The 12,754-nt window shown below is 51.0% G+C and overlaps 7 protein-coding genes across 7 annotated transcripts; 4 read left to right on the forward strand and 3 right to left on the reverse strand.

The window, feature by feature from the left end:
- Nucleotides 1–47: 47 nt before the first annotated feature.
- Nucleotides 48–1,957, forward strand: BU25DRAFT_397355 (glycosyltransferase family 59 protein; the record flags this gene model as incomplete). Its single annotated transcript, XM_033704872.1, has 5 exons — nucleotides 48–166; nucleotides 213–298; nucleotides 354–967; nucleotides 1,014–1,151; nucleotides 1,194–1,957. The coding sequence occupies exons 1-5, from the start codon at nucleotides 65–67 to the stop codon at nucleotides 1,955–1,957; spliced, it is 1,704 nt and encodes a 567-aa protein (XP_033559546.1). The 5' UTR covers nucleotides 48–64.
- A 1,226-nt stretch (nucleotides 1,958–3,183) lies between these two features.
- BU25DRAFT_450113 (uncharacterized protein) lies at nucleotides 3,184–3,784 on the forward strand (the record flags this gene model as incomplete). Its single annotated transcript, XM_033709678.1, has 2 exons — nucleotides 3,184–3,410; nucleotides 3,456–3,784. The coding sequence occupies exons 1-2, from the start codon at nucleotides 3,350–3,352 to the stop codon at nucleotides 3,782–3,784; spliced, it is 390 nt and encodes a 129-aa protein (XP_033559547.1). The 5' UTR covers nucleotides 3,184–3,349.
- A 957-nt stretch (nucleotides 3,785–4,741) lies between these two features.
- On the forward strand, nucleotides 4,742–5,001 carry BU25DRAFT_412789 (uncharacterized protein; the record flags this gene model as incomplete). The annotated part of the gene is made up of 1 exon (XM_033706878.1): nucleotides 4,742–5,001. A coding segment is annotated over exon 1 (247 nt), but the record flags the coding sequence as incomplete, so codon positions are not given.
- Nucleotides 5,002–6,317: 1,316 nt separating this feature from the next.
- BU25DRAFT_346089 (uncharacterized protein) lies at nucleotides 6,318–6,626 on the reverse strand (the record flags this gene model as incomplete). Its single annotated transcript, XM_033703074.1, has 1 exon — nucleotides 6,318–6,626. One exon carries the CDS (start codon nucleotides 6,624–6,626, stop codon nucleotides 6,318–6,320), a length of 309 nt encoding a protein of 102 aa, XP_033559549.1.
- Nucleotides 6,627–8,110: 1,484 nt separating this feature from the next.
- On the reverse strand, nucleotides 8,111–10,474 carry BU25DRAFT_346188 (uncharacterized protein; the record flags this gene model as incomplete). The annotated part of the gene is made up of 4 exons (XM_033703082.1): nucleotides 8,111–8,237; nucleotides 8,289–9,240; nucleotides 9,291–10,031; nucleotides 10,087–10,474. The coding sequence occupies 4 exons, from the start codon at nucleotides 10,472–10,474 to the stop codon at nucleotides 8,111–8,113; spliced, it is 2,208 nt and encodes a 735-aa protein (XP_033559550.1).
- A 464-nt stretch (nucleotides 10,475–10,938) lies between these two features.
- Nucleotides 10,939–11,559, forward strand: BU25DRAFT_412792 (uncharacterized protein). Its single transcript, XM_033706879.1, has one exon. The coding sequence runs from the start codon at nucleotides 11,273–11,275 to the stop codon at nucleotides 11,486–11,488; it is 216 nt and encodes a 71-aa protein (XP_033559551.1). The 5' UTR covers nucleotides 10,939–11,272; the 3' UTR covers nucleotides 11,489–11,559.
- A 303-nt stretch (nucleotides 11,560–11,862) lies between these two features.
- BU25DRAFT_120213 (uncharacterized protein) lies at nucleotides 11,863–12,564 on the reverse strand. Its single transcript, XM_033700426.1, has 2 exons — nucleotides 12,450–12,564; nucleotides 11,863–12,401 (listed from the first exon to the last, which is right to left on the reverse strand). Exons 1-2 carry the CDS (start codon nucleotides 12,481–12,483, stop codon nucleotides 12,049–12,051), a joined length of 387 nt encoding a protein of 128 aa, XP_033559552.1. The 5' UTR covers nucleotides 12,484–12,564; the 3' UTR covers nucleotides 11,863–12,048.
- Between the last annotated feature and the right edge of the window lie 190 nt (nucleotides 12,565–12,754).

Genomic DNA, 12,754 nt, shown 5'->3' on the forward strand with positions numbered 1-12,754 from the left:
CCATTCGACGCCGTCACTGTCAGTATCACCATCGCACCTTCATCTTCTGGTTCTTTGCATACAGATGTTTGAACATTGGCAGGAGCACGTGACTGCGGCCTTGTTTGCTGCTGGCATCACTACATGGGTCGGTTTGGTAGACAGAGATGTGCCGGAGCCCTATCTAGTAAGAGAGGTACTTTGTAGGTGACTCGCAGTGCTGACAGTTGAAGGATGAATATTTCCACGTGCCTCAGGCTCAGAAGTACTGTCACGGAGATTACACATGGGACCCGAAGATCACCACACCACCAGGCTTGTGCGACCATGCGCCACGTAATTTAGATGAGGAATGCCTAACCAATGCTTTATAGATATCTGGTAGCTAAGCTGTTCTCGCCAATTCTCGGATGCAGCACCAGAGCTCTTAGGCTTCACAATGCGTTCGCGCTCAGTTACATCTTCTACAAGGCCCTTCAAATCCGACGTTTGATCCAGCCTCGGGGCTATGCTCAGCGGAAGGAGGGGGACTTCATTGACAAAGTTGATGAGAACACGCCAAAGGAGCAATCGGGCGTGATCGCAGACGGCCAGACGCCTTTCTCGACCGCTCTGACCGCCTTCAATATCGCCTCCTTCCCACCACTGTTCTTCTTTGGTGCTCTGTACTACACAGATGTCATGTCCACAGCGACAGTCCTCATAAGCTATGAAGCCTTCTTGAAGACAACTGCAAAGCCGCAGAGAAATATCAGCGACGACCTTCTTGCTGTTCTCAGTGGTGTTGTGGCCTTGTTCTTCCGACAGACCAACATCTTTTGGGTCGCTGTGTTCCCTGCTGGTCTAACAATCATTCGTGTCTTGAGAGAGAACGGGCGTATATCAAACAGCGCAGCCAGACAAGGCTTTCTGGCCATTCTGCAAGAGAGCTGGTCTAAAGGCACAATTTATGATCGTTCTTTGCGGGATGGAGGACTTCTTGTTTCAGGTATGCTTTCCCTGGATTAGTAAATAACATGACTGACTTTGTCTAGATGCTGTCATGCTTTTGTTGACGACTGCAGTTGCGGCTTTGAGTAGACCAATTAGAGTCATGAGATCCGTCGTTTCTTATCTCGTACTCCTAGTCCTTTTCGCTGGATTCGTAATCTGGAACGGTAGTGTCGTCCTTGGTAAGTGACCTACATCCTATCGAAGGCATAGTCTTACAGTAGTAGGCGACAAATCAGCACACACCGCCACCATCCACACACCTCAGATGCTGTACATATGGCCATACATTGCCTTGTTCTCAGCGCCCATACTCATGGCCCCTCTATTCTGCAGTGTGGCCTGCTTATTGCCATCTCGAATAGGAGCCAAGATCGGAGTCAAACAGAAGCCTTTCTATTCGATCCATTCTCAACCTTTGCAGGCTACTCTCTTCATTGCTGCCGGCCTGCTCGCAGTCCACTTCAACACAATCATCCACCCTTACACGTTGGCCGACAATCGACACTACGTTTTCTACGTCTTCAGGCTCCTTCTCCGGCACCCAGCACTTAAGTACCTCGCTGTTCCAGTGTACTACATCTGCTTCTGGCTCAGCATACAATCCCTTGCGCATCCGACTGCTGATCCGGAAGGAACAAAACGTACAGTACAAGCCAGACCCTATCAAGAGACCCTCAGGAACACGAAATCGCCTGTTCAAATCAGCTTTGTTGTCATCTGGCTCATCGCTACATCCCTCTCCGTTGTGACGGCTCCTCTGGTGGAACCGCGCTATTTCATTATACCGTGGATCATCTGGCGTCTGCATGTACCTCATGCAGCAACTACGTTCACAATTAGAGGTCGAACGTACTCCCCGGATTTACGGGTGGTCCTGGAGACAATCTGGTTACTCGTTATTAACCAGGTCTTGCAACATCTGTTCCTGTACCGGACGTTCACTTGGCCCAGCGAGCCTAGTAACGTCCAGCGTTTCCTGTGGTAGGCCGCTTCGAAGCTACACTAACTAGGCTTAAAGAAAAAAGATTTATGGGCTGGGAAGACGAGATAGTACAACTTGAGAATCTGCACCTCATATCAGTTTGCAGTTTTGGACGAATCTATCCAGCGACCATCATAATACTGACCTTGTTTCACTGCGTATCCACGATTACTGACTATTAGTGATGTTACCCGCAATCGCTGCTTATGTCGGCATAAGAGCATCCCTCATTGGTGCCTCCAAGTATGGCATAATGGGGCGCGTTTACCTCTATGAACGGTTTCTTGAACTCTAATCATCAATTCTGACCGATAAGAATAGACGTGTCTCGTTGTTGGCAGGGCTCAAAGCATGACCAAGCGAAGAAAAATCACAGAAAGACGTCAAATGCAAGCAGGAAATCGGGGATCCGTCAATCATTGGTGGGAAGGCTGACATATCCAAGCTGGCTGATCAGTTGGATTATCGAAATGGGTATTAAGCGAATGAAATGTGAGTTGCGTTCAAGGAGCTGAATAACACTGTGCTGATCGACGGTGCGGGCCAATAAGGCCTGCAGGCTCAGCCACAGACTCGGTGTAGGAGCTTGCTACCACTTACACGCGCGGATCGAGGCTCACATCTATGAAGACCAAAAAGTACAGCGATAACATCGCCGAACTAAAGAACGATTGTAGTATGAAGTATGTATTCGCGCTTTGTCCACGACATTACTGGCCATGTGAATCTGTACAGCATGGTTAGTTGCGAAAACGATCAAGAAGGCAGACTGCATGTCCAGGCCGCCGTTGAAAGCTCGGTTGAGGCGTCAACCCCTCGGGATTTTGCTTGAGGCAAGTTTTGACGGTTGATATGTGGATACACACTGAAATACATCAGAAAACTGGGAGACCGCGACGGACAAATTTATCTCGTCCAACGGCCGGGCAGGCAGCTCAGTCGCTACCTGATATGGAGTCTCTTCATACCGCAGCTAGGTTGTAGGCTAATGTCTTTGGGACGACCATCCAATAGGAACATTCACTGATCATCCCCCCGATTTGAGAGCCCCTAACGCGGCGCCGCACGAACACACGAACCGTACTCGAACGTGCGCGATGTGGCTGAGCTCGATATTCAGGAACAAATGGCCTGGTTAACATTGTATAAGTTCGCTTCAATCCCCCATCAATCTGGATATCTTTTCACAATAACGTAACAATAATAATTTTGACTTATTCGCAACGACTCCCGTGAGATATCAGGTGGTAGCATGGCCAGCCTACCTTTCAAATCATTCAAAACCAAACGTCCGGTTACATCCCAGGGCCAGGCTCTACAGATGCACTCAAGCCTGCATGACAAATCGCCGTCGGCATCCTGGGTGTGATAGACATACTTGCTACTGTTCTTAGCATGAATTGTGAGTCTTCTTTAACCGCCAAGCTGTATGATTGTATTCGACCACGGGCTAGAGGTAAGTCCTTTTTCGCTTACACCGACTACCACTGACGAGTCGTAGTTCGAGACATCGAGCGCGATGCTGTCCCGTCGACAGACAATGACTATGAGGACAGAGAGTCGTCATCATTGTCCGTCAGTCGCACACTATCTGATACCACTCTTGTCAACACAACTCAACCTGCTGCCTCTTCGACCAGCACCCAACCGTCATCCACCCCAGTCCCTAAGACACAACCACTGCCTGGTCCTACCGCGGTGCATACCTCCTCAGCCTTGTCGACACCTATAACCATTACCAAACAAGACAAGGAAGCCAACATTGTACAACAAGCCAACAAGACTGCTACCTCCCACCGATCCATGCGGCGACAACACCGACACACCTGAGTTCCAAGGTTCTTTCCCAAGATAATGTACCACTTGTTCACTTATCACCTAACGCTTGTGTAGCTAGTCACACCTCACGCCCCCAGCCTGGATCCAACCCCAGTGCATCGACCGCTACTTGTTTCACTATATCCTCGAACGCATCGATACTACCGCGCCGTCAATCGTAGCGAGCCCGGGACCACCTCGGCCGCGACGGGATCCGTGGACGTTAGTAATGAGGTCGAAAGAAGGAGGAATTGCGAGTCGTGATCAAGATTTGGTATAGGGTTCAGGACTATTGGCGCTAGACATCAATAGGCGATATCTGCACCTTGTACAATAACCCCCTGCCGTTTTCAGTATACGTAGCGTCATTAGCATAGCACTGTCTTCTTCTACACAGACTTCTGACCCTGACCTTCGATCTTTGTGAATCTGGTGCAACGGCGGTCTACAGCAACGGTTGACTAGATGCAAGAATCACGAAGCGTACAGGACCTGATAGATGTCTGAACTATAGTACGTCGAAGCCCTTGCAGATCCAGATCCGCCAACATGGCTGAAGCATGTGTGTATTGTGAGAGTAAAGGTACTGGGAAGGCTGAGGTCTGAAGACGAAAGTGGACGCTAGCGTGCTACGTCATCACCCCACTTGCAATACCAACCGCTCCAAGACTCGATCTCTCCTTGTCACCAATCTTACAGCCATTGGCATCAAACTGACTAGCCTCAACTGGTATGGCGCTACAATCTCTCCTTCACCACTACCACCGGTCGCAACACTCTTGCTGTTAGCTTCCAAAAGGTTCGGTGCACATATGACATGCTTCCGGCAAGCTTAAGAGATGTCTCAGCCCTGTTCCTGCGCTACATCTCATGCATGCGGATGTGTGGCTGCAGAAACCAACTGTCATCTTCCGAGCTGGCCGTTCACATACTGGGCCAGCGTACGTCGCGTGCCGAGTAAGCCAACTTGTCAGATTCCATGATGCATTTTCCTGGCTCAAGAGTCGCCGCGTCTTGCATGTCTCAAGCCGCATACTTACTTCCCGTGTTTTCTTGTCAGCACGAAAGAGGCGCAGCAACGTTGCGGGATGAATCTGGTGGCTGGCAGGCTGTGAATGATTCGCCAAAGGCCGCGAATGGGCCAAGCATCGCGGTACGAGCTGGTGGACCTCGCGCGACGGCGTCGTCGTCAGGCTTTGAGTGGTCCGAACACACATTTACAGGGTTAATTGCAGTGTACCATCCGCGCATTTGGATCGGGCCCGCGACGATCTCCCACACGGCTCGCACAGGCATCTTTATGCTTGGGCACACATCCAGTATAAAAAGATTACTTTTTGCAGAAGCGGAATCCATCTGACTTCTCTGGGAACAACATCCATTCAAACCTCTCCCACATCCTACCGTTCCATGTCGACTACCCTAGCAACTGTGGAACTTATCCTTCAGATAGTCTCGAGTGTCTTTGCAATACTTGGTGTTGCTGCTGCAATTGCTGGCATCAACTGCAAAGACTCTCTAGCAGCTGTTGTGTTCAGACGCGTATGCAGGAAAGGTACCAATCGAGTTCACTGGGACTGAATAACCGCTGACAGCTTTCAGGTCGTCGCACTGATGCGAGAAGCATGAAGTTAGAAGGCGACTTTGTCGACATTGAGAATCTGCCGTTAGGATTCGACAAGACTGTACATCATCCGAGCACCCATCGAACATGGTCCCACCTGTCCGACTCTACACTCAACCATATAGACCCTGCCGTTACTAAACCTCGACCTTGTCATACAAGCTCTCGTACCGATCTGCGTGGCATGATATCAGAACAGACCGTGTATGCCGACGAAGGGATCAGTCTCAGCAACAACGCACAAAGACGGCGTCCACATGGCTAGCCATCGTATTTCAAGAAGAAGTTTGTGCCCCTGCTGAAGGATTTCACGAGTAGTTATGTCGCCAAACAGTCAGAAGTGCACATTCGATCGACGTTGAGAGCTTGCCGTATGATGTTGTTGAAGCACGAAGCGTCCTCTTCATGCCGGCTCGAACCTGATCGAACACGTCGGGATCTACCCTGACCATGGAAGACCCTAAAGGCCTACCACCGTCACAAACATCAATAAAACACATCAAGACTGCGACCGAACCACATTACAACAACAAGGTCTCTAACAAACCAAAGACTTCGACAAGGTCAAAGCTTGCCAGAACGACCAGGAATATCATACTATGCCAACCTCATAAGGGCCCAACCAAGATCAACGGCAAGAGATTGTTAGCGAACTACCGAACAGTATCTGCAAACGAAGGCGATGGCGCAGTATGCTAGTCTGGCTCGAAGTTGGTGTACATCACGGCAGTGTATCATTTTGAAGATGAGCGCTGGGACCATGATTAGCGAGCAGCGTGAGGACAACAAACAATGAACATAGTCGCTTCGGGTAAATGATTGTATTCTTCGTGTTGATATGTGCCCTGGCCAACTGCATTGCCGGATACTTTGACTGGCAATTGAAGTGTAGTACAGCGAGCGACATCTCCCTCTTCAAACCTAACTGTCCTTCCCAAACACCTTCCCATATCTCTTCCTGACAGCATCCGTAATACTAAAGTCATTGAACAGCCACTGATTGCTGTGCCGTCCATACGCATGCGCCTCAAAACTATCCTTCTTCTTCTCCCTCCTTCCCTCGCTCCTCGAGCTCCTAGCACTCCCATCCGTACCCCTCCTACTCCTCTTCGGAACCCTTGGCATACTGAACTCTCCCGGGCTAATCTCGACATCCTTGCGATGGATGGCAGCGCTGGGGTACGAATGCAGGCCTGAGAACTGGGTCGAGCCAGTCGAAATGGAAGACATAGTTGACGACTTTGTGAAGCGCGGGAGCGAGTCGAAGGTGGTGGCTCGGTTGACTCTTCGGTCTCCTGACATGTTGTTGGTGTCAAGGGAGATGGAGCCATGGGTGGATGAGGTGTCGTTTTGCGCAAGGTGATTGAGGCGAGAAGACAAGTCTCGGGCGTCGATGGAGTGGTTGGAGTTTCTCATCGGCAATGTGTGGTGGTTGTGTTCAATACAATATCGACCTTATAGTTGTGTTCGACTTTCTATTGTTGATGTGGTGTGTAGTGATGTGGTAGCTTTGTTTGATAATCGATGTTCTTTGTCGGTCGATGTGGTGGACTCGTAATCGCGATGATCTTGAAACTGCGGTCTGGAACCTACGAGAGGATGGAGCGAAGTATATATGTTCCTCTGTCCCGCTTCTTACAAGATAGCCAAGCCGCGTTATCCTGTGCACATACGCAGTCAAGACTTTATTCCCGTCCCAAGCTTACCAGGTGGGTCGAGGGCATCGAGCTCTAACCCAGTTCTTACATTTTCGTGTACCCAACACCAAACCGAGAGAAGCAATGACGCCCTATCAGTGCAAGGGCAGACACACATGTGACTACTAACCCCTACGCGAACAGGTCAGCCTTACGCCTCAAACGGCTATTCGGCAGCCCGTGCACTAGCCACAACAGCCACAGCGAATCCGGGGACACTTATGATGTGAGGCGGCGAAGCGTCTCCTGCACGTATGACACAAGTAGTCTGGGCTGACAAGCAATGCGAAGGTCTCGTGACCGGAACGATGGAAGATAGTGTGCCGATATCTCCGGCTAGTATCATTTTCGGGATAGTGCGGCTTGGTGGTTATGTAGTGGGGATATTTGAGCCGCATTTCCAGTTCGCCATGTACGAGGCTGACCTGTTCTTCGGTTTCCCCGGTCGGCAGCATGCAGGCGATTGAAGAATAGAAGACACATCATCTGGTGGGTCACTCTGTACGAAGGTTCAGCCGACACCCGCGTTGACGGCACCGAGGAGATTGTCGAGATTCACCGAGCGACCGAACAAACCGTTATAATGGTTGCTGAAATGTACAGACCCCCCTGAATTTAGTTCACCACTGCGACAGACTTTACATTATGTAAGAATGAAGGCTTCTAAGTGGCTGTTTCTATCTTGGGTGACAGAATTGACGGTCTGGTACATGTTCTGCAGGGCAACAACGTGGTGAACGGCCACTCACAAGGCTGTCCGCCCTCATGAACCACGGTACATACCTACTGTATGCATCACTGTACCAAGGTCAGGGGGGTCTGCACATTTTTGCAAGCACCGATATGTCGATCAGTTCCTGAGGTCAAACACCAGGACTGGAGTCGAGATGAGATCCTTGGGTGACAGAGACCAAGTTCGTCGACGACACTTTGTCTGACGACAACATCTGGTCATTTCCTCGAATCTTTTTGACGCGTTAGACCACGCGTTAGACCACGTGCCCCGACTAGCGTTCCTCATATGTACAGGCCGCTCAGGTTCGCTTCGTTGGGATCTTTGGGTTTGTCGAGGATGCCAACGTCTTGTTTGAACTGCCGCAGCCATTGCGCATTGTCTGCTGCAGTCTGGTTCCAAGGATCGTCGCTGTGCGAAGTTAGCAAAGACTTCTGGCAATGCCTCAATCTCGAGACTTACTCATCGTAAACAATACAACGGGCTTGATGCTGAAGCTCCTCATCAGTCGGAACGTGACAGTTCGGATTGTTCGGAGACATGGTTGCTGCCACCCAACGAGCAAGGTCGCGGACAAGCCACGAGAAGAAGTTGGCACTGTTGATGAACATCCTTGACGCTGGGGGGAACAGGTTGGCTTCATCCTGCGGCGTATCCAGACCCCGGCCCAGGTGGTAGGTTGCTGGATCTATATGTACATTGGGAAGATTTGTCTCAGGAGGAGGAGGTATTGACTCCATTCGTAAAGGAAGAGGCCGCAGTACCGGAGCAGAGTGATAGGCTAATATTAGTCCTGCGTCCTGTGGTCCTGAGTCCGGTACAGGCCCAGACTGAGTGGAACAGGCACGTACTCTGAAGCTTTGGAGCCAGTCCGTGTTTGCATATATGAGCTTGACCAGCCAGTTTGCAAACCCATCAGATGGTGTCTTGGATATCTGATCCATATAGGCGATGATTTTACTTGCCTCCTCTTGAAGCTTATCGTCTGTTAAAGCAACCCCAATAGCTTCTTTAGCTCTGACGAATGTCCAGAGCTGGTTCTCGAGCGGACAAAGCTCAAATATGTTATCTCGCCCGTTGATCTTGAGAGTCGAGAACCTACACTCGTTACGCAGTCTGAGAGGCCCAAACTTGGCTTCCTTTGTGACTTGTTCGCTGGACATGATCAAGTCGCGCAACCACGACGAAGGGCGCGCATCCTGCACAGTGGATAGGGCTTCGGACGCGAAGATTATACGGCAAGCCTCAAGTTGCATGCTAGCATTATCGGGCATCATGCCAAACAGGTCAAAATGTGTTTGCACGGAGTGATCCAACTCAATCTTGATCAGCTCGTAGGCTGTGGTGGGAGACCCGTATGGGGTCTTGCTTGCACCAAAAGGAGCTGGTGTACTTCGCTCGTAATCGATCAGGTCTGTATTTGCGCTGTTAATACTGGTTACAATAGTCAAACAGGCTGCTTACATGGCGGAATAGCATTCTCGAGTAGTCTTAGATGACGGTCATCCAAGCCCCAATCACCTTGCCAGCATGCTATATTTTTGCCCTCTTTGTAGTGCCCTGCAAGGTGGTCGATGCGCTCCTCCCAGGTATCGATCTTGAGCCCACAAAAGCCACATCTGGACTTTATGCTAGACATTGACACTTTCCACGAGCTCATTGACCACTTGTCAAACCGGACATTGTGAACTAATCGTAGGTGCTGGTTCAGATGATCTTTTCTGTTGAATGTGCGCTCCTCAAGTGTCCGCTCGCGACAAGGCTGGTAGTTATGGGTCTCGAGATGTGCATCGTCTGGCTCAGGCTCCCCGCAGAATACACAGCACATACATCCAGTGTCCAGTTTCAAAGCCTCGGGGCCATGTAGGGTACAAATCCATTGCTCAATTGGAAGGTGTAAAGATTTCTCATGACGTTGCCAATCGTGTTTAGTATTGAAGTCTTCGGTGCAGAAGGTACACTGGTATGGTAGCAGAGAGCTTATCAGGGATGTCCGTCGAACGCGCGCACGCTGCTTGTTGACTCGTCGCTTGCGGAGTGGGCGAGAGTACGCAACAGGTTCTGCAGATCTCGAGGGAGTAGAGCGCTTTGAAGCGGCTGAGAATTCGCTGGATGCTGAAGTCCCACCACTGCTCGCTGAGGATGTATTGTACCACGATTGCGCGGCATTGTCTCTGTAGTCAAAAGAGCACTGACTACCATCAACTGAAAAGGCTGTCAGTGACCACGGTCAGTTGACTGGAGAATGGGAGTAACATACTCAATGGTACACCTCCGTTTGACTCGACTGCACGGGCGATAGCTGAGGCGGCAGCTGGCTCGTGTTCCGGTGGCGAAGATTGCCATCTTTCCATTGGATTCATGGAGCACATATTTCGCATTGGAGCCGGAGTATCAGGTCTTGGAGCGATGTCGACTGGTCTACTCGAGGTGATGGGCGACGAGTGCGAGGACGGTGCCTTTGGTAGCTTGCCGCGCCTTCGAGCGTTGGCGAACCAGTTCAAAATTTGGGTCTTGTTTAGTCCAGTCCGTTGCTGCAGCATCTCCATCTCCTCGTTTGTAGGATACGGCCGCGCCTTGTGAGAGTTAAGCCAGTTTCTTAGTATTTGCACCACCTCCTTCGAGAAACGTCCGCCGCCTTTTGGCATTGGCGCTGTGCTAGTCGTCACCTCTCCGGGTGTTGTGTTGTTCAAGAGATTCTGAAGACCATCTCCAAGTTCCACCGCATGCTGACCGTCGCCTGGAGTTAACTGCCCAGACGAGCAGATCAGAGGTGAGTCGAAGCCATCGCTGTCTTGAAGTCCGTTCAAGCCTGTGAAGTCGAAGGAGGCGCTGTCCGAAGGGAAATCGAAGAGAGCATTCCACTCGGCATCTGCGGTTGTGTCCATGTTCTTAAACCAATTGTATGCGTTGACAACGATAACATGGAGAGATTACTTGTGTAAGTCACAGATGCTGGAGAATCTGGGGTGGGGAAGGAGCTGACTACAGCCGGTAGCGTAGACGCAGTGAGGGTAAGCGCAGCCAAGCTCTGATTGGCCACTTCCTCGACAAGCAGGGCGCAAGCTTGTGGTCGACCACGACATGTGCAAACTCGAATAGGCCGTGGACAAGGCGCGTTCGCACACAGATTTTGCTGGAGGATTGCTGGCGATTACAATCGACGCGCCCTGGCCCACCTCAGCCTCAAGCTATGATTAGCTTTATTGGCGCAATCCCGCATAGCTACGGTTTGGTGACGTCCCTCCCCAGAATTCGACGATGCAGCAGGTCAAGCTGACCCATTTTCGAGCCATGGGTGCACTTTTTGGCCGGCGTCAAACACCCTGGGTCCGCTGCTCGCATTCGCCATTCTCAATGGCGTAGCAAATGGTGTATACTTCACTGTCTTTCCCACAGTTGTGGCCAGCATCTTCGGCCCTGGACGAGCGGCTGTGGCGATGAGTATGTCGATTACCGGATGGACTATCGGGTACCTGCTGGGTGCGCCTGTCGCGGGTTACATCTTGCAGGCGTCAGGAGGGCAGGAGAGGGCTGGACAAGGCAACATTGATGTGTATCGCCCAGCAATCTTCTACGCGAGAGGAGTAGCTTTAGTCTCGAGCATGTGTGCGCTGTTGGCGAGACTGAACATGGCCAAGAAGGTTGCCAAGAGGGTGTGAAGCCAGTGCTGTATTCGCTTGAGGATGTAGATACCACATTGGTGACCTCCACAGGGCATCCTTACAACCACGAATAGCGTCCAACACAATCGCAGTTCTTCCATTTCTTGCGCCATAGTCTATTTTGTGTTGCTCTGTTGCATGGTGTCCCTGAGCCTCTGCTTCCTTTTGGCGTCTGTCGCAACGCATCTAGATTCCAAGTCAGTCTCAATGCTGGAGACCCACTTCTTCACACGAGTGGGGCGATGTTTGATGATTTTTTGATGCTGTATTGGTTGATCAGTGCAGCCGTGTTTTCTGTACCGAATGCGCACTCAGCTCCAAGCTAACAATAAGAGACAGACCCAAAATTACCATCGAACGTGTACACAAAACAACATGACCGCGCCTTCGTTTCGACGTCACGCCGAGGGGCTTCAGTCCACACCTCACGTCGTTCCCTTCTTCTTTTTCTTCTGGCAGCACTCCTAACCATCAGCCTTTTCCGCACCCTATCTAATGCCTTTCTGTTGTACTGCAACTCTTAACACCTCCTGCTGCCAGCGCATTGCATTGCTCCTTTAGTGCTTCTTGCCATCAGCCATGGTTAATCTCAACACAAAGTTGACAACAACTGCCGCAAACAGCGCCAGTGTAAGGATGGTAGGACCGAGCCTGTCGTCGAAACCACCCTGGCCCCTCATCCTTATGCTCTTCGCGCGCCAGTGGAATGTGAACAGGGCGTAGATCATGGCCATCATAGCAACGACAGTAAACAGGCCAGCGCTGATCTTTCCCACCTTATCGCCGAAGTTGAGGAGACCAATGGCCAGGCCGCCGAGGACGACGGTGAAATTGAGCCATGAGAGGAAGGTACGCTCGTTAGCGAAGAAGACTTTGGGCTCGACGCGGGTAGGGAGGGCGATGCGCTTGCCTGACGTTCGTGAGAATTTGCATTGGACAGTATAGGTGAGGGACATACCCGGAGCAGTTTGAAGGAGAGGTTGGCTCGACATGACGATGTTGTGCAGCGCCACTACTGGTGAATGGGAGCTCTAGAGTCACGTCGCGGGTGTTGTGCTGGTCAATTGGCTGTAATGCAGTCTCTCGTCGCACGCAGTTTTAGACTGTTCCTTCGGATGCGGGCAAGGGTGGTTGAAGAAAGCTTTTGCGCAGGATTCAAACGCAAGCCCATGCCCTACAGTGGGAACAGCGATCCACTCGACGCCCTGGAGCTGTGATGCGCGCCTGCAACCAATCAGAGCACCCACGTGACACGAGCCCTGT

This window comes from Macroventuria anomochaeta (assembly GCF_010093625.1).
Source record: "Macroventuria anomochaeta strain CBS 525.71 unplaced genomic scaffold BU25scaffold_26, whole genome shotgun sequence".
NCBI lineage: Eukaryota > Fungi > Ascomycota > Dothideomycetes > Pleosporales > Didymellaceae > Macroventuria > Macroventuria anomochaeta.

Excerpts from the sequence above, each read along its gene's own strand:
- BU25DRAFT_412792 (XM_033706879.1), top strand. The coding sequence starts at position 11,273 with ATGTCGATTACCGGATGGACTATCGGGTACCTGCTGGGTGCGCCTGTC.
- BU25DRAFT_120213 (XM_033700426.1), bottom strand. The coding sequence starts at position 12,483 with ATGTCGAGCCAACCTCTCCTTCAAACTGCTCCGG. Across the intron at positions 12,402-12,449 it reads TCTCCTTCAAACTGCTCCGG|GCAAGCGCATCGCCCTCCCT; the intron begins GTATGTCCCTCA and ends CACGAACGTCAG.